The following is a 19,389-nucleotide window of genomic DNA, read 5'->3' as shown; positions in this document are numbered from 1 at the left end:
TCTCAAACCATAGCATGTAAGGAGCTGCCATTCCGGCCACTTGGTAATGCAAGGCCAACCCCCTGGCTACCTCCAGCCCCCAGTCCTGCAAAGGTGAACTTTTTAGATCTCATAATCCACAGAATCATGGATTCCTCAGCTCTAGGCCCAGACGGTCCAGGAGAGCCAACACTAAACCCCTCACCCTGCCCCCAGTGAAGCCCAGGCAAGGCCAGGAAGGCATTCCCGAGAAATAGGGTAGGATGGGAACAGAATTCAAAACCTCCCCTCTCCCAGGTCTGCTCCACTCTCCCAGGCAATGATGGCCTCCCAGCGCCTATTCACTACGATGCCCAAAGAGCTTCCAGAACTTCTAGAAGTAAGCCCCACTGTGCCTGCAGTCAGCTCTCATAGCGGACTTGGGACGATGACACATTGACACTTGCTGTGAAGTAGGAAAGGGCCACAAGAGAAGCTTATCATTTCTTCTCCCTTAAGTGACTGCCCAGCGTGTCTCAGAGGCACCCCGATATCTACGAGGCACCCCGATATCTACCTGTGTCCTTTCTAAACAGCGCCCGATGGGCTGCGTGCGGGGTTACTGTGTTCTCGGTATTTGGTGACTTATCCCTCTGCGCGGGTCCCCCAGCACGGCAGCCAGCGCCGGTGACTCTGCAGCTCTGTGCTCTCCTGTGTTGTGGAAGTGTAAATCCCGGGCACGTGGAAGGAATGTGTTGATCTGTATTTCGCTGCCTGGTGTCCTGTCAGCTCAAGTCCATATTCCTTTCCTCCTCAGGCACAGAAACCCGAGCCACAGGGCATCAGGTCCCTCCCCCCTTTTCAGGACTTGCCTAACCAATCTGCTGTCACTGAGCAACATTGGGGCTGCCTGGGTGTCAACTCTGCAGAGCGTAGCACCCCGCTGCCCTCTCAACCTCACTGCCCAAACCCCAGGCCCCGACGGGCCCGAACCTGGAGGGATGGCAGCCGATGGGGGCGTGGAAGACATTAGGAAGAAAAGGAACGGCCAAGACTCTTTTTTCTTTAACAAGCATTTAACTCTGCATCAGGAGACGCCAACACAGTATTCTCTTTCAGCCAGGTCAGCATCTGGATCTCCATGCCAGCTGGCAGGGGAGGATGGGCACTGTAATTTATTCGCATCTGTGGGCTTTTGTATGGGACTTCCCTAGGCCAGCGTGCAAAGCTTCAGCTGGGACACAGCCTGCCAAGCTGAAATCCACTGCCGTTTGGCACCTGGAAAAGCACATTAACTGTCTAGCGTGGGGGGAAGGGGTCCCCGGGGACAGTGAGCTGCCACATGCCCCTCTCCCTGCTTCTCCCTTACCCCTTCTCCCCTCCTGACTCTGCTGTCCATTAAAGATGAGTGGGGAGAGGAAGCAAAGAGGTAGAGAGTTTGCAGAAAAAGAGCATCCACCCCGGTGCTGAGTGTCTGTCAGCCAGGGCACGCTGAGGACTTCAGCTCTGCCGGTCAGCACAAGCTGCAACCTGGATGTGTACTCTCTCCAACGGGAAAACAACAAATCGGGACACTCAGAGTAGATCCCAGTTAAGGTCATCGATTGGGGTCCTCTCTAAATGAGCCATCTGGTATTTGTAAATAACTTTTTATTACAAGTCACTGCCAAACCTCTGCCCACGTGGACTCCTACCCATACTTTAGCTGGTACGAAATTTGAGTGAAGGAGAGACTTGAGTGGGATGCCTAGAGAATCTGGTACGAAACTTGAGTGAAGGAGAGACTTGAGTGGGATGCCTAGAGAATCTGGTACGAAACTTGAGTGGGATGCCTAGAGAATCCCAGGAATCAGTGGCCAGCGGAGACGGTGCGGTGTGCTGACACCACACGCTCTGAGGAATGGGCCCTGGCGCTGTTAGGAAGGGGTTGTGCAGTGCCAGACAGTTCTAAGGGCGTGTTTAGACCTTTCCGATCTGATTAATGGGAGTCCTTGCCTGGCATGCATAGTTATGTCGCTGCTGAGAAGTCACCTGCTCACTCATCCACCACCCTCCCATCCATCCATTCATTCAGTCATTCATTCATTGCAACAAGTACTACTAATGGAGCCCCAGTTTAGCATTGACAGGATCTTTTACCCTCTTTAGGCTCGAGAGAAAATAGATTTTCAAACACCGTCACAGCCACAGTGGATTTGGCAGTATTTTTCTCCTATATTTGATCTCCTCAGTCTGATGTTTTCGAGGACCCTGCGCTTATATATTCAAGGCTTCCTCTGGATTCCACCCTAGAGGTGGAAGCCATGGGCTTCACCAAATTGCAGGCAGAAAACTGCATCCTCAGAGCAGGGCTAGGAGAGGCATTTCCTCCTCAGCAGGGCCTCTTTCCAGCGCTCCCTGCCTCGTTCCGATGCTGCCGCTGGGAGGGTGGCCTCCAAGGAGAGGAGGGAGGCCCCATTTCACACCTGCCCGCCTTCAAGAGCTGTTTTCGAAGCTCTTGAACGAAGCAGAGCTCATTCCTTATTTCTGGGGAGCCCAGCTACAGGGAACATGATTTCCAGCAGAAACAGGGAGTGGGGAGCGAGGTGAGAAACAGGAAAGAACCAGTTTGAAAATATTCACCTGGCTCCTGAGGTCAGTGTCCTTTCCTGAAAAGTCAGGGACATGGTGACCCGGAGGCCCCTGGGCCCCTCTGGGGACCCCCAGAGTAGCAGCAACATGGCCCCAAGCCATGGTTTGGAAGTAGAAGCTGTTTCCAGCACACGTCAAAAGACGGAGTTTGCAGGGAGGCCCCCAGAGTAACCCACCACCTGGGGCTGGCCTGGGCTCCACGGAGCGTGCGGCAGGGACCTTGCTCCCAGGTGCCCCCAGCTTTCAGGAAGACCTCCGCCCCATTCACAGGCTCTCCTGCACTTATCTTCCGAGCAAGCTAGAAATTCCTGATCCCCTTGTCTGAATCCGTGAGGGTCCCTGTACCCTTCCCCCTTCCTAACAGAGGGACAGGAAGACCTGCTGAAGGACAGCCACACACCAAAGATAGCTCCTGTGTGATCGCTGAGGCAGGGTGAGGTGATGGGGGAAGAAAACAGAGCCAACCGCCGGGAGCTAACGTGGAAGTGCCTCTCTACAGGGTAACCCAGAGGCTGCGGGCAGCGAGGGCAGGGGGACTCTGGCCTGTGAGCAGAGAGGTGACTCCCAGATCTCCTCCCGTCAAGAGCAGGGTGGGGAGGCACGGCACAGGAGGGGTGGGAGGCCCTGAGGGGCAGGGGCTGCAGGGGCCCAGGGGACGCTCCGGCCCACGTGTGCAGGTGGCCAAGCCCCATCCTCACGCCTCTTACTTCAAGCCAGGACCTGAATGTGAAATGACCCCTTCTCATTAAAAATCACCTTCATGACTGCCAGGGGAGAAAACAACAGAGGGGGATACTGCTGGGGAAGTTTCGATTCTAAATAACATTCGCCTTTTATTCATGACCCCAAATCAGCCATTATCCAGTAGCCAAGCGTGGAGACAAGGATCTGAAAACCTGAAAGTGATTAAAACTAGGTTGCTGGATGTTGCAATGGGGGACACTATAGGGAAGGGCCATAATTCAGATTTTGCCATCCTTCAAGGCTTCATTTTCCATTGTCTGGTTCCGCCAGGGTTTTCTCTGTAGCCCTGATGCTCACACTTAGTCGAGCTTCTGGAGCGATGCCAAACCTATTTCTCACCGTTTCTCTTTCACTCTTCTCTCATGTTCAGGAAGATCCCTCCTGCGGCAGATAGCCCCATGCCCTCGCCAGCAGCCCACATCACCACCCCTGTTCCAGCCTCCGTTTTACAGCCCTTCAGCAGCCCCAGTGCTGTGTATCTTCCTTCAGCTCCCATCAGCTCGAGACTCACCTCTTCTTACATAATGACATCAGCCATGCTCCCCAACGCAGCTTTTGTGACATCGCCGGACCCGAGCGCCCTCATGTCACACACCACAGCTTTCCCTCATGTGGCCGCAACCCTCAGCATCATGGACTCAACCTTCAAGGCCCCATCCGCCGTGTCCCCGATACCAGCTGTCATCCCTTCCCCATCCCACAAGCCATCCAAAACCAAAACCAGCAAATCCTCAAAAGTCAAAGACCTGTCCGCCCGTAGCGACGAGTCTCCAAGTAACAAAAAGAGGAAGCCGCCGTCTTCGACTTCCGCCTCTCCCTCCGTCTCCCTGCAGACATCCCTCTCGTCCCCGTTATCAGGGCCCCACAAAAAGAACTGTGTTTTGAATGCCAGTTCAGCTTTGAACTCCTATCAGGCAGCCCCTCCCTATAACAGTCTGTCTGTGCACAGCTCAAACAACGGGGTGAGCCCACTCACTGCCAGACTGGAGCCCTCAGGACGGACCTCGCTGCCCGGCGGCCCTACGGACCTAGTGAGACACATGGGCTCGGGGGGCGGCAGCAGTGACTCCTGTCCCCTCTCTGTGCCCTCCCTTGCAGGGGACCTCTCTCTGGCCTCACACAATGCCGTGTCTTCTCTGCCCCTCTCTTTTGACAAATCAGAAGGAAAAAAGCGTAAGAACTCAAGTTCTAGTAGCAAAGCCTGTAAAATCACTAAAATGCCTGGAATGAATAGCGTTCACAGAAAGAACCCACCCAGCCTTCTTGCACCGGTGCCCGATCCCGTTAACAGCACCTCCTCTCGGCAGGTAAGGGACCCGTCCTTCCAGGAGCCTTCTGGCACCGCCCGGGGATGGTGGGAGGGGGAGCAGGGCAGCGCCCCCCCACCCCCCTTAGCTATGTGGCCCAGGCAGGTGGCCCAGACGGGTAACGCAAGCATGAGTCCCATTCTCGTTCTCCCCGTGGGCAGTTCCACCCTCTGCTCTGAGAGCAGTTTATCTAACAGATATACTTCCTGCAGTGCCCACGCACCAGGCACTGTGCTGAGTCCTATATGAACATCCCCTCATTCAGTCCTCACAGCAACCCAGCGAGGTTGATGCAGTTGTAATCACTTTACAGATGAGCAAACTGAGGCACAGAGAGGTTCTGAGTTCCATCACCTCACTCTATTGTATATCTGGAGTTCTGAGGACGATATCGTTGAAGAGGTCTATTGCCAAGCAGTTTTATCTGATCTATTGGCATCCCCTTAGGAAGAACCTGAGGCCCAGCCAGGTTAAATGATGACCTGGGGGGTGGGAGCGCATGCTTCCGGTGACTCTTCTTCTCACTTTACCAGGCTTCCTACTCCTAAGATAACCCTTTCCTTCCTAAAGTATCACTGCAGCTCACACCAGCCGGCCTAGAAGTGTTCAAGGCCACTATACACAGAGGGGAGTGTACCGTGAGGGGTGCTGGGGGATGGGACATGATCCAGGAAGAACACGTGCTTCTTTCCTTCAAGCCCTGTTCTCATCCTCAAGTCTCGTCTTCGTCTCGAGCTGGGAAGGCTGCTTAGGAAGCCCTCCCACCCGACTGTTTGTGTGTAGAGGAGGGAGCAAAGGTGGGTAGGGGAGCAGCCTGGGGTCTCTTCGAGCTGAGTCCAGCGGGAGGGACCTCCCAGGACAGTGTGCACGGATGGTAGCAGCAGCCCCAGGCCGACAGCCACAGAAGTCAGTGGGCCAGCCCCGTCTGGGGATGGGGACTTTGGAGACATGAGAGGCAGTTGTTTAAAAGATGTTTTCATGTTTTGCATCATCTTTGTGTGAGACTTGTTAAAACTTCATGAAGACAACTTCTTGAGGGGGATTCACAAAACACAGGTAAACACACAAGAAACAGCAAGTTTGGATCTCAAGGGCCAGACAAGCTGCAACTGAGGCCAAGGTTGTGGCAATGGGGGATGGACATAGGTCCTCTCATCAGAGCCCAGGTACTCGCACACATCTGCAGTTCCAGGGGTGCAGGGGAGGGGACCAGCACCCACAGGGTCCCCCCGAGACTAAACTACTGGTCGGTGCCACCTCCAGGTCTCAGGATGGAGGGCCGATCCGGGGCTTCCTAAACTTGAATGTGCACATGAATCACTGGAGGGTCTCAGTAAAATGCACGTGCTGAGTCAGCAGGTCTGGGGCGGAGCCTGAGAGTCTGCAATTCTAACAGGCTCCAGGCAGTGCCCCGGCACTGGTGTGCGGGCCATACCCTGAGCAGCAAGGCTATAGTGTCATCCGTTTTCGATGAAGTTCTAGCAGGTAACACTTACTTATGGGATGGGCTCTGTTCCAAGCACTTGATATATTCATTTAATCTTCACCTGTTATTACCCCCATTTTACAGATGAGTAAACCGAGGCACAGGAAGGTTAAGCAATGTGCCCAAAGTCACACAGCGAGTAAATAATAGGTCTGGGATTTACACCCAAGTAATTTGGCTCTGGGGTCTGGACTTTTCACCTCTGTGCCTCTGTATTGAGTAAATGTGCCACTGTTGATTCTTTGGTGTGCCAAGACCACATGAAATGTTTAGTAAGCATGATGAATTAGTCAAAAACAGTGATGAAAGGAGCAGACAAGCCTCCTTCAGAGAGTGCTCATCAGGAGGGAAATCAAAAAGTGCTGATGAATTTAATGGCTGCCTTGGATCTAGTCAATACTGGTTCTCTAATGCAGCTGATACCTGGGTGCTTGTCACCACGCCATTAAGAAAAGGCTTTGTCCAGGGTCACCAGGTGTTGGGGGAAGGCCTTTGGAATCTGTGCTGATTCTGTTAGGAGATTGGGAGAGGCATGGCATGAGACTGAGAAATTCAAGATAAACATGCTTTGGGGACTAACTGGGGATCTATTGAATTGTATCGGGCAGTGTAGGGCCAGAATTTGTCACAGAGATATTAAACAAAAAACAAGACTGCGAACGTAAGGCAGACGTCTTTACGCAGAGGCGAGTTGAAGTAGAGGATGGGCTCTGCATAGGAGCTGCCTCCGTAACGTACTCCAGCCCACCGCGAGCCCAGGTTCGATCACGAGAAAGGGGAGGAGCCCGACGGCCACGCCCCCTCGCCCCCAGGGCAGCGTCATAGGACCGGCCCGCTCAGGCTCCCACTGGAAGCGGGAGACCCATGCCTCTTGCCATTTTTCTTAAGAACAGCAAGGAGTGTGCCGGGAAAACTGACTCAGAAAAAGACGCAGGCATTTACTCCCAGCTGGTCCAGGGGAGCCTGGGCTCGAGACGAGATGGGTCTGGGACTGCAGTCACAGGTGCAAAAGCTGGGCCTCCTCCCGGAAGCTTGCAGTCTGCGCACCTGGGAAGCGGATTAAGATTTCCCCTCCATTCCACGTTCCCTGTGGGATGAGGGGGGCGTCATCAAGGCCCCCCTGAAACATACTCGTTTTCTCTGCCGTTTAAGATGGAAACACGAGTTCCACACAACGGGAGGAGAGCCCGCGAGGTACCGTGCAGCCTCCCCCTTTCCCCTGGCGACTCTCGGCATCGGTGGGTCTCTCCCAAGCTGGCTCCCGTGTCTGAGTAGGGCTTCACTGGTGTCTTTCAGGTTGGGAAAAATAGCAGCCTAGCTTTGTCACAATCCAGTCCTTCAAGCATATCCAGCCCAGGACACAGCCGACAGGTAAGTTCCTGGGGGGCAGAAGTCCATAGGCTCATCAGCAGGGTGGAGAGAATGGGGGCTTTGGGGTCAGAACCTGGTTCACATCTCACGTCCAGTTAAGAAAATGGCTACCTGGCTTCTAACGCTAGGCCTTCTCGTAATTAGCTGTGTGCCCTTGGTCAAGTTACTTAATTTCTCTGTGCTTTAGTTTCCTCGCCTATAAGATGGGGGTCATTATGGCCCCTATCTCATAAGGCTTTTGTGAGGATTAAATTAATGTATAGACATAAAGCCCCTGCCTGAGACCTGACACAGGTATTAGCTTTTACTGTTAGCAGCTGTATGATATTAGGAAGATTACTTCTGTGAGCCTCACTTTTTTCATCTCTTAAATGGCAGAATCGACGCCTACCTCCTAAGGTTATTATGAAAATTAAATAAGAAGCTGTTGACTAAAGGGCTTTGCTCATGGCGGACATTGGTCAGCACTTTCTTGAGGCCTCTGGTGAGCTGTAGCTACCATTCAGAGTGTGGTTTTCATGGTGGGACTATTCAGGGTAGATTTAGGAGTTTTTATAAACTTGAGGTGTGAAAACAGTCAGCATAGAAGTGATTTTCTCCAGTGGAGTGTGTGCACGTCTGGAGGAGGCCAGGGAGGGTAGGTGAGTAGGGTCGTGTGTGTCCTACATGATGGGAGAAAATACATATATGGCTGTTACGTTGTCTTAGAAGTGCCACAGGTTTCGTAGATACCAAATTACAGTGTGCTTTTCTGTACTTTGGCCTTTGGAGTTTCCCCGCAAATCTTGGATAGAGTCTGGGTGAAGGTTATAGGGAACGGCTTTGTGTCCTCAGATCTCCACCATTTTGAGTCACTGTGGCCCATCTGTGCCAGAGCACCTGCAGCACCTCCTCTGTGTAGGGTCGGGGAGGGGGGGCAATCTGCCTGTTTATGGCAGGCCTCCTGCATGGGTTGCTGGGTGCACCCGGAGACTCCACTTTCACCCTTAGCAGGCACGTGTGCAGTCGCCCACAACTCCAGGCATACCTGCTGGGAACCCACAATGCTAGCCGTCAGCCTAAATGAACGTAATAATAATACCAACACCTGCCTCTGTAGGCGCCGTGCTCTGCCGCTCACATACATTACATACCTTTCAACCTTTTAACAACCTGGTCAGGTTGGGGACAAATTGGTTATCCTCATTTTATAGATGAAGATGAAGGAACTTGAACCAAAACCTGTATATCCACAGCCTCTGTGGTTAACCCAGCACTATACTTTTTCCTTAGGTAATTCTCCGTGCTGTCTGTGAGTTAGTTAGGAAAAGATAGACTAAAAAACAAAAACAGAAAAACAAAGACAGATTCATTATCCCGGTCCTCCCTCCTGGAGAGGAGCTCCATGAAGCCACAGGATTTGCCCCCTTGCTTTCCTTCGTAGCTAGGATCTTTGTGCCCACCTTCCATTTACAGAGTTTCTTTACTTCCATCACCTCATATTTGCTCATCACAGCTGGCTTTTGCCAAATGCAGGAGGTGGGATGGTATCCTTTTCATTATAGGTGAGGAGACTGAGACTCCCTTCTCGAATTCTTGTGGGTAATCCCAAATGTATGTTTTGGAAACAAGCTTTTTCTTTTCTTTTCTTTTCTTTTCTTTCCTAGAAGACCACAAACAGAACGGGCAGGATAAGGACTCTTCCATAACAAGACTATGAAGCCACTTCCAAACCAATGCCTGGCCACGGGACCTCACCCCAGGAGGCCAAGGCCAGGGGAGGGAGGGGAGTGGGCAGTGGGGAAGAGTCTGTTTCCTGTGCCCTGCCTGTGGCTCTGGCCTTTCTTCTTCTTTTTTTTAATTGACCAATTTTCAGTTTTGAGGAAAAAGAAAAAGGCAAAAAGAACGTGAAGTTGAGATTTACAGAAAACAAGACCAGTGTTTTGTTTCCGTTCTTTCACTTGCCACGTGTATACCTTCTTCCAAGTTTGGGGTCCCTCCTCTAGCTTCTGATGCTGCTACTGCAACATTTTGCTCCGGCCACAAGAGCAGACGTTGTAGAATGTCCGTTCCCGGTTGGCGTCGTCTGGAACTCTTGAACTTGAGCATGTGCGGTGCTCCTTTCCTTGCCCTCTCCCATCCTTCCCTTCATCCCCTCCTACCTGCCAGTCTCTGGGTCCCCACCGACCATCAGAGGTACGGGCTCTCAAAAGCTCCCTCTAGACAGCGTGCTGCATGGGGGTGGGGGCGGTTACCGGGGAGCAGCCCGTGTTTGGGGAGCAGAGACTTGGAGGGCGGGCGAGTGCCCTTATCAGGTTTCTAGGACGCACCAGCACAGAGGAGCGAGATGCAAAGTTGAGAACAGCAGCCATTTAATGATGGGGCTTACTCAGTACCACTGTCCAGCTGTGCAGCTCGGAGAGGATGTTCTGGGTTAGGGACAGGGGCAGGAATGGACCCGGGAAGTGGCAGGAAGGAGGGCCTGGGGATAGGAGAAGATATCCTCAAAAGATGGTGGGAACTGGGTGACTGATCATCTGAGCGTGTTAGGAATCCATGCTGCAAAATCCCTTCCAGGGCGCCGTGTACAAGGGCGCAAAGCTGGGCGAGTCACAGGGGGAGGAATCCCAGGGAAAAGGGCACAAGACCTCAGGAAGCCACTCAGGAAGAGGCACAGTGCCCACCGCTGTGGAAGGTCTCAAGCTGCCCTCCGGGGCGCTGCCAGAGGAGAAAAAGCAGAGCCGGAAGGAAAGGCCTGAGGGAAAGCTGCCATGGAGGGTTCATTGCCAAACAGCTGGTGATTGGTGAGAATAGTGACTAGCATTGCCGAGCCACCTCCGTGCCCTGGGCCAGAGGGCCCCGTGGACTCAGCACACCCATAGATCAGCTCATGCTAGGTTGTCAGAGGCCACCACTCCGATACAGCCAACCCAGGCAGGAGTCGTAAGGCCACTGCTTATGGAGAAGAGCCATTTGGAAGATCTGGAAGGGAGAAGCTGGAGGCCTGCAGCTATAAAACTGTTCACACTGGAGTTTTGAAAGAAACCAATACCATAAGCTCTAATTGGGAATCATAGTCAAGAAAGGAATTCACCATATAAAATAAGTGTTCTGTGCTATGAATCATGTAACTTTGTATACAGTATAATGGCAGAGATACCAGGAGGTTTTGCTTCATCCCTAAGTCAGAAACGAATGCCAGTTTTACAGCTGGACATAAACCCTCATCCCCACCCTGAAGTTTTCCTTTTCTTTCCCATTCCCCCCAAACCCAAGGATCAGACTACTGTTAACTTTCACCGTATGATTGGATTTTGCAAAGACGGGAGGCAAACGGAGTGATTTGCATCAATGGAATTGCACTGACAGTGTCTCTTAATAGGATTTACTAAAATTTTTAATGTAAAATGAAGATTTTTTTAAAAAATCAGGAGTTGATATTAGGTACTAGGCCATTAGTTGGGATGATTGCATTTTTATTTCTACAGTGTTAAAAGTGCACTTATATGCTGGTTTATTTCCATCTGGGGAAAAAGAGACTGCAAATTGAAGGGAAGATTGTTACTTTTTTTTAAAAAAAAAAAAAAAGGTTAAGGCAGATTTTAAGACTTATAAATGTTTAAGAAATTATAAACAAGGTTAGACCCTTTGAAAAAAAAGTTTAGAAGATATTCTTAAAGTAAATTTTTATAGTGTTAATTTTGTAATAATTTATGTTTTACTAGATTACAGAGCTAACTGACCAGAATAGTTTCAGAAACAATATGAAACTTAGGAAAGTTGAAGCAACGTTTATATTTTTAAACTGTTCTTTGAATTATGTTTTTATTGTACATTTCTTCAGACTGAAAAGTATGTACATATCTTTGTTATTTTTGCACAATTTTTGTCTCGTTCGGTTTTAGAAGTCTGGTTTTTTTTATAATTTATTTTGAGTTGTAATACTTGCAGGAGTAAAAACAACAACAAAAAAATCTCAGCAACAAAATAACCCTCTGATTTATAAACTCTTACACTCAAAGAAGGAAAACAAAAGTTGAGAGATTAAGTGGCTGCTTCTGAGAAATAATGCCTCAACAGGGACTAAAGGAGCAATTCAATGGATTTTAAACGTTTTAGCTCTCTACATCTTGAATTGCAAGCTGGAATAAAGAGACTCCCCACCGAATGCTGCTTACTTGGTGAAAGACTGGCTCTGACCAAGGTGAGGACATTTCTGGAAAACTGAGCAAAAAGGGAAAACCCACGGTGTTTCTTCCTTCACAGTCAACTACAGGTTTACTTTATAATGATGTATTCAAAACTCACAGCTTGAAAAATGGAATGCAAATAAAAGGTTTTCTTTCGGTTTGTTTGAATGGAGTTCAACTGGACCAGCCTATAAAGCATTATTAGGGGGATATCGTTTGGGTACTTCTGTTCTGCACACCCCACCTAGCCCTCTCTCCCAGCCCCTTGACTGCACACACCCCCATCTGCCTGAAGATCTCGTGACTTGTCGCCAGCCATAGAGGCTCGAAAGCTCTGGTTGTTAAAGCGTAACGCAATGCATAGACCTGTCAGCCATAAAAAAAAAAAAAAAAAAGAAAAAAGAAAAAGCGACCTGGATAACTTGTATGCCTTCTTTTGTATCAATGTACCAATTGTAAATAATGCTGATCAACCTTTGTAGAGAATAGTTTATACAGCATATTCTCTTATTGCTGATTCTCAGTGAACTCTTGTTTTAAAAAAGGAAAAAAAAAGAAATTTTCTATTTACACCTTCTATTTTGTTATGCTGCCGGCCCATGGCACTTTAACAAAACTCTGGGGGTTTTACGTAGCTGGTCAGTCATGGGGTATATTCAATAACTGTTGTTGCACAGACGAGAATTTGCACCTGCTCATTTGTCCTTTCCTACTACCGATTTTAGAACCTTTTCCAGAAGAATTTTGAAGAAAGCATGTCCAAACATTCTAAACAAATGCCACACTTGTGGAGTGGGTTTCTTTTCTACAATCCATATTTTGTAACACTAAGTATTTTCCTTCTTTGTCCTGCACCTTTATGTATTAGCACTATCCGATAGAATTCATTCCATGCCTGTGATATTGTAAGCAGAATAAATGTCTAAAGTAGATGTAAATAGTAAATCCTATGGCTTACAGTTTTAAAAAGGAAAGAACAAACACGTATCTATTGATACTGCCGTGGTTCAGCACCGGGTCTGGAGACATTCTCCAGTGAGCGATTGTATTTTTTTTTTTTTTTTTTTGCTTTTTTTTTTTTTTTTTTTTTTTGGTAACATGGCTTTGTAAATAAAATAATTTATATGTTTGTAAAACAGTCTTCGGGTTTTCATAAAATTTAGATTTGGGGTATTGTTTTTTATTCTTCTGGGTGTATGTGTCCTCACCAGACGAGCGTTCCTCCTAGGACCCACATTTAAGGTGTAGAAGAGAGCGAATTCATTCAACAGATATTTATGGAGCATCCCATCTGTGGCTGCCCCTGAGCTAGGCACTCTGCTCAGTGATGAGAAACAGACATAGTCCCAGCTGCTTGCCGAAGGCACCCTGGAGGGGGAGACAGTACATAAATAAACACACGATCCAATGTGTGATTACAGATTGTGACAAATTCAATGGTAGAAAGAATTGAGTTCTGTGAGAGAAAATAACAGGAGAAACTGATGTAAAATGGGTTGGGGGTTGTGATCAGGGAGTTCCCTCTGAGGAAGTAAGCTGAAGGCAGAAAGTGTTGGGGAGATAATCCCAGGCAGAGGTGGTCCACGGTGGGAAAAGCCTGCTAAGTTCTTGGAACCTAAGGAACATGCACTGTGGACAGAGCAGGGAAAGGGATGGACAAAGGGCATGGCAAGGTCACAGAAGGCCTCCTAGAGTTTGGATTTTTGTGCTCAATTCAGTGGAAGTCCTTCAAAGGGCTTTACATAAGGGCATGGCGTGATCTGATCTGTTGAAAGATCTCTAGCTGCTGTGTGGAGAATCCATCGGAAGTTGTTGCAAGAGACCCGGTGAGACGTAGTGTTCGTGTGGTCCCAGGATGGTGATAGTAGATCTAAAAAGTGAGTGCAGTCAAGATGCATTTTACATATTAAATTGCCAAGACTGGTTTAGGAATTGGATGTAGGAGTAGGAGGAAGAATGACTCCCAGGTTTCTGCTAGAGCAATTGTATTAGGTGGAGATGCCATTTCTTCAGATGTGGAAAACCAGAGGAAGAACAGGGTTTGGGGAAGGGGTGGGTGGCAAAAGGAATGTTTCATGAGGATCAGAAGTTCTGTTTTGCACATGTATGTTTGCTCACGTGTGAGATTACTGTGAAGCCTCTAAGCTGCTGTGTCAAGAAGGCATGGGACACACATGACTGGAGCTCTCAGCAGGTCTAAGTTGGAGGCATCAACTTGGGAATCTTTGTTACATGGATGATATTTAGAGCCACAGGTATGGATGTGATCACTAGAGAAGATGGAGAAGACAAGCGGACTTTTGGAGGTTAGGTAGAAGCAGAAAAGCTTGCAAAGAACTCCAAGAGGAAGCACTCACGAAGAGAACAGAGGGGCTTCCCTGGTGGCGCAGTGGTTGAGAGTCCACCTGCCGACGCAGGGGACACGGGTTCGTGCCCCGGTCCGGGAAGATGCCACATGCCGCGGAGCGGCCGGGCCCGTGAGCCATGGCCGCTGAGCCTGCGCGTCCGGAGCCTGTGCTCCGCAATGGGAGAGGCCACAACAGTGAGAGGCCCGCATACCACAAAAAAAAAAAAAAAAGAAGAGAGAACCCGATAGACAGTGGTTCCCTGGAAGCGAGGACTGTAAGATGCTTCAAGCAAGGAGAAGTCAGCTGAGTTACGTACTGTTGCAGTATGGGAGAGAGATGGTATTTAGTCTGGGGTTCTGCAGCATGGAGGTCTTTGGTGACTGTTAACAGTCTCCTAGGGCTGTCATAACAAATTGCCACAACTTGGTGGCTTAAAACAACGTAAATTCATTCTTTCAGGGTTCTGGTGCCCAGAAGTTCAAAATCAAGCAGGGCTGCACTTGCTCAAACGCTGTGGAGGAGAATCCTTCCCTGCCTCTTCCGGTTTCTGGTGATGGCTCGCATTCCTTGGCTTGTAGACTCATCACTCCCATCTCTGCCACCTCCTTCGCGTGGCCTTCTCCCCTGTTTCTCCTGGGTTTCAAGCCTCCCACGGCCTTTCGCTTATAAGGACTTAAGGCTCACCCTAAATCCTGGATTATATCCTCTCAAGATACTTAAGATAGTTACGTCTTTTTGCAAATAATTCATACTCGCAGGTTCGAAGGGTTATGACTTGGACATAGAGTGACCTTAGCGAAGCAGGTGTGTTGAAGTGGCAGGAGAGTGAAGGAAATTCAGTTGTGTAGACAAGTCTTAAGAAGATTAGAAGGCACAACGGAGCGTTTGGATTTTGTTCCCTTTTGTTTCTTTTGTTTTTCAAGGGAGAAAGGGTCCAAATCATGATTCATACGCTGGTGAGGCTGGGATAATAGGGGAGGGAGAGGTTGATGAAACAGGAGAAAGGGGTGATTTTTTTTTTTAAAGGAAAGTTTTTGAGAAGGCAGGAGGGAGGTGAACTTGAACACATGTGGACGTATTGGCCTTTGTACTGTGAAACAATCAACCAAGGCCTATTAAAAATGTTAAGAGTTTCTCTGCACAAAAATGGGATTCAAATCAGGCAGCCCCAAACCAGAAGTGGTTAGGAGCTCCACCAACAGGAGCTGGGGTGAGAGTTTTATAGAGAAAAGACGGAAGCAAAGTAAGGTAGGTAATGATCGGCTATAGCTTCAAGCCTAGTTGGCTGTTTGTGATTGATTGTCCCCAGCATTTTGGGTTTTGTAACCTTGAGACATTTGCAGACTTAGATTCTGGTTTGCTTACATAGGCCTCTAGGGCATTAGAACATCTCAGTCTAATGGACTCGTTGTTTGACTAACTTAACAGTAGTCAGAAGGACACTTTCTCCAGGGAACTGGGGAAGAAGTCAGCTTGTAGGTTCACTGCTGAGAAGATGAGGGAATCCCCATCTGATGGCTTCCATTTGCTCAGCGACCATGGGGCAAGCTGGGTGAGCCTGAGAGCTCAGAAGAAGTTTGAGAAGAGTAAAGAAAGAATTAAGTAGTTACTAATGAAACTGGATTGCCACACAGCATTGAGAGCGCATTTGAGATGTGTGATCAAAGCACAGTCCTGGCATGGTGATGACGGTCTCGGGGAGTGGTTTGAGCGCACCAAGGGTAGAGCAAGTCCACTTGGAGCCAACACTCTTGGGCAAACTTGGGCAAATTTCTTAGCGTTTTGCCTCAGGCCTAAGTGTAAATATTTTCACTATTGTACAGAAAAAAAAAAAAAAAAACAGAGGAAGCAGCTTTGAAGCTTGAGGAAGCTTCAAAGCTTCACAGAGGAAGCACATTGCACATAAACGTTTGTATAATTGGATTATCCATAGCCACAAAATGTCAGTGTGGCGCTTCTAGCAGCAAGGACATCATTTATCCCTTGGTTCTGAGCTTTGTCTGTGACTGGGCGTCCATCACTGCTCTGGCCTGGTGACTTCTAACTCCATTTTGAAGGGAGCCTAGACAGCCTATATTTTCCCAACCTGGAACTCTGAGAAGCCTCAAAATTAGTCCTAGGCTTGGAGCATCAGTGTGAAAACTGGAAGTAATATTGAAGACCCTCTTCTGCAGGTGAGGAAACTGAGAGACAGACAGGTCAAGTGAGGTACCAAGAGCACACAGCGGGCCGACAGGCAAGCCAGTCCCCCCTTCAACCTGGTGCTCTTTCCATTATAGTTCCCTGCCTCCTGTAGAAATAAACTCCACCTACCGACTTTTCTTCCTAAGCCCCTGTGGATATTTCCATAAGGATATTTTATAATTCTATGTGCCTCCTAGTTGGTTTACTCAGGTCTCTAGAACTTATTTTACAATACTTCAGTATTTTTCTCCTTTTGATTTTTCCACTAGGCAATAACTTCTTGCTTTCTGATCTGGTTGGAGCTATTCCGGAATATCAGGTTTAAGGTATCCATGTCCCTGAGCAAAGTTCCCAGGAATGTATTTCAATAAGTTTATTTTCTATTCATTACATCTTCATAAGCCATTCCACTAGAAAAGTCAATGAGGAAGGTGTAAAAAAACTGAACGCCTCAAACACTCAATCAGTCCCACGCAAGTCTGAATCATTGCAAAATCACAATGGGAGCCAACAGCTCGGAGGCGCTGCATTTATTGTGACAATTGAAATCACAAATCTGATCTAAGGTCGTTAACATTGGAAGGGTTCTCTTAATTTTAGAAGATTCTGGAGCTTTTCTGGATTCCTCCTTTCGCCTTTAAGTATTTCAATAAATTTTTTTTTTTTTTTTTTTTTTTTTTGTGGTACGCGGGCCTCTCACAGTTCTGGCCTCTCCCGTTGCGGAGCACAGGCTCTGGACGCGCAGGCTCAGCGGCCATGGCTCACGGGCCCAGCCGCTCCGCGGCATGTGGGATCTTCCCGGACCGGGGCACGAACCCGCGTCCCCTGCATTGGCAGGCGGACTCCCAACCACTGCGCCACCAGGGAAGCCCCTTCAGTAAATGTTTAATCAAAGCAGCAGCAGCATCACGAAAGCACTCGCGTCATCAGGCACCTGAGCTAGCTGCCGGGGTGGGGGGCTGTGAAAGTAGGAACTTGCATGGTCTGTATTAGGGCTTTCATTTTCTCTCCACCCACTTCACTTCTCTATTGGATTTCCTAGCTGGCCTTATCACTAACCACCCTCCACTACCCCCCCCCCAAATCTCCCCCATGTACCTGAATAATCCAGATGCAGTGTTGGAGGGCTGGCAGGTAGAGGGTAGCAATTCTGGCACATTATTGAAAGAGGGCAAAGGCAGCGCCCCATGGAAGTGAAGAGAAGGACAAGGAAAAACATGATTCCGGGGCTTTTCCTTTGGAAAGAATCAGGTGCATGTTTTTGTTTCTGTTTGCAGTTTTTACAAGTCTCTTGGTCCTGTCCAGCTCAATAAGCTGAGAAGGTTTGGATCCATACTAGATGCTCAGTACTAGGCCTGACTGGCTGCTGGACACACCAGAGAGGGTATCTCCTGCAGTGCTCACTGTCCAGCATTTGGAGGATGTTCCCTCCGGGTCCTTGCTGAGCCCAGTACTGTTCAACATTTTAATTAATGAATTGGCATTCAAAGTAACCTTGGTGAATTAAAGCCATGGATACAAACAGACAGATTTATAGAATAGATGTCACCTTTCGGGGGCACAAGGGAGGTTTCTGGTGCTAGCAGGGTTCTGTATCTTGACCTGGGGGCTTGTTAAGTGAATAGAATCACGGATGAAATATTTATCTGATTGTGTACTTAAGATTCATTAATTTTACTGTGCACTTTTAAATTTCAAAGTTTACACACAGACACAAAAGGTAAAGGGCAAACTTGGAGCCATAATTGTCTTTGCAGAAAGAAGAAAGTTAGACGTGGTTTGAGGAGAATACTAATAAGCCCGTTTTTTCCCCAGATCCCCCAGAGGCAGTAGATACCACAGAGAAGGGGTGCACAATGGGTTGAAAATGGGGAAGAGGGGCCTGAAGTCTCACATGAGGTTGTCAGGCCCCTCAGAGCCCCCTTCACCTCCCACATGCAGCCAAGTGGCTACTCTCTCCCCCCCACCCCGCCCCAGCAGGGGACTAAAAAGTTATTTTCTGGAAAAATTGAATGGGAAGCTGAGATTCAGGATCCAAGGAAACCAGGTCCAGCAGAGAAAGTCACCTTGGGGTGGGATAGGGAGGTGGGATGAGGCACACGATTGTCTCTTTTCATCATAAACTGTAGAATTTTAATGTGTGTGTTGCTTTGATATTTAAAAAATTCAGATAAGTATATTATCAGGACACCTACACGATGATGAAATACATGGGAGCCGTTAGATGATCTCACTTTTGTGTTTCCAGAGTACAATGTTTGGCTTTGGGCTTGGCAGCTTAAAAACACTGGATACAGGACCAGAGAAAAGTGGTGAAAGTGATCAAATATAGTTGATTACAGTGAATAGTTGTGGAATACACTGTCCTGGAGATGGCTAAAAATGGAATGCCTGGGATGGCCTTAAAAACAATCCTCCTTCATAGGGGGACTTTCCCGACGGAGATTTCATACTGGTGAAGTTTGGTGTGGATTATTATGTGGGTTACATTGACATGCTAGGGCTTTTCCATTCAAAAAACATGTATATTTCATGTTTCCTTGGACTTCAAATTTATCTGTAGGATCTTCTTAAAGGACTGTGTTATCCAAGGTTGTTTGGACCCTAAAACAGTAGCAGGCATACAGTTGGCATACAATACATGTTTGCTGAGTTAAAAAATGGAGTGGTGTGTTGGTGGTAAATGTCAAACATCCAGCTTTAGGGGTGGCAGGGGAAGCACTTGCTGATTTCTGTAATGTTAATACATCCACCGTGACTGATTTCAAGCTATCAGCATGACCTCTCTGAATCCAGAGGGGGAAGAGAAGTGCACATTAACTCCTGTGAGCCTGGGCAAGCCAGCCCCAGCATACAGAGATTTTGGCCAATGCAAAAGACATGCTTATGACCACTGATACTATCTACGAGAAATAATAAACTACAAGAAATAATTAGTTGGCCATTAGTCAGGCCAACAAGGAGAATTTTGCTATCAGTTGGAAATAACCAACATTCAAATCAACAATTTCTTACCACTTTTTACTTTTTTTTTAAACTTACTCCTGCTTGAAAAGGGCACTGGGGCAAAGCGGATGTCTTAGTTTCCAAAATTATATCCAAGCAATTATCTTTCTTATATAAGCAATCCCCACTCTGTGGGCTGCGCTCCAAATGTTTCATTTGGAACCTAATATATTCTTCCACTTAAA

The 19,389-nt window shown here is 48.2% G+C and overlaps 1 protein-coding gene across 10 annotated transcripts in view; it reads left to right on the top strand.

Annotated features, from left to right (window-relative positions):
• Positions 1-12,882, top strand: part of ATXN7L1 (ataxin 7 like 1) — a gene marked incomplete at its 5' end in the record, with an annotated part of 246,286 nt that extends 233,404 nt beyond the window's left edge. For 5 of the 10 annotated variants that reach the window (XM_081243479.1, XM_081243484.1, XM_081243483.1 and 2 more), the window contains 4 exons: positions 776-1,081; positions 3,704-4,640; positions 7,423-7,497; positions 9,144-10,874. In XM_081243479.1, coding sequence (XP_081099605.1) covers positions 776-1,081; positions 3,704-4,640; positions 7,423-7,497; positions 9,144-9,185 — 1,360 coding nt within the window. In that variant the 3' untranslated portion in view covers positions 9,186-10,874. Of the gene's footprint in view, positions 1-775; positions 1,082-3,703; positions 4,641-7,422; positions 7,498-9,143; positions 10,875-12,079 lie in introns of those variants that run through there. The other 5 variants (XM_081243480.1, XM_081243478.1, XM_081243477.1 and 2 more) reach the window with 4 other exon arrangements.
• Positions 12,883-19,389: the final 6,507 nt, after the last annotated feature.

Source organism: Mesoplodon bidens (genome assembly GCF_964165515.1).
Source record: "Mesoplodon bidens genome assembly, chromosome: 9".
Lineage (NCBI taxonomy): Eukaryota > Metazoa > Chordata > Mammalia > Artiodactyla > Ziphiidae > Mesoplodon > Mesoplodon bidens.
This window is presented reverse-complemented; position numbering and strand designations above follow the sequence as displayed.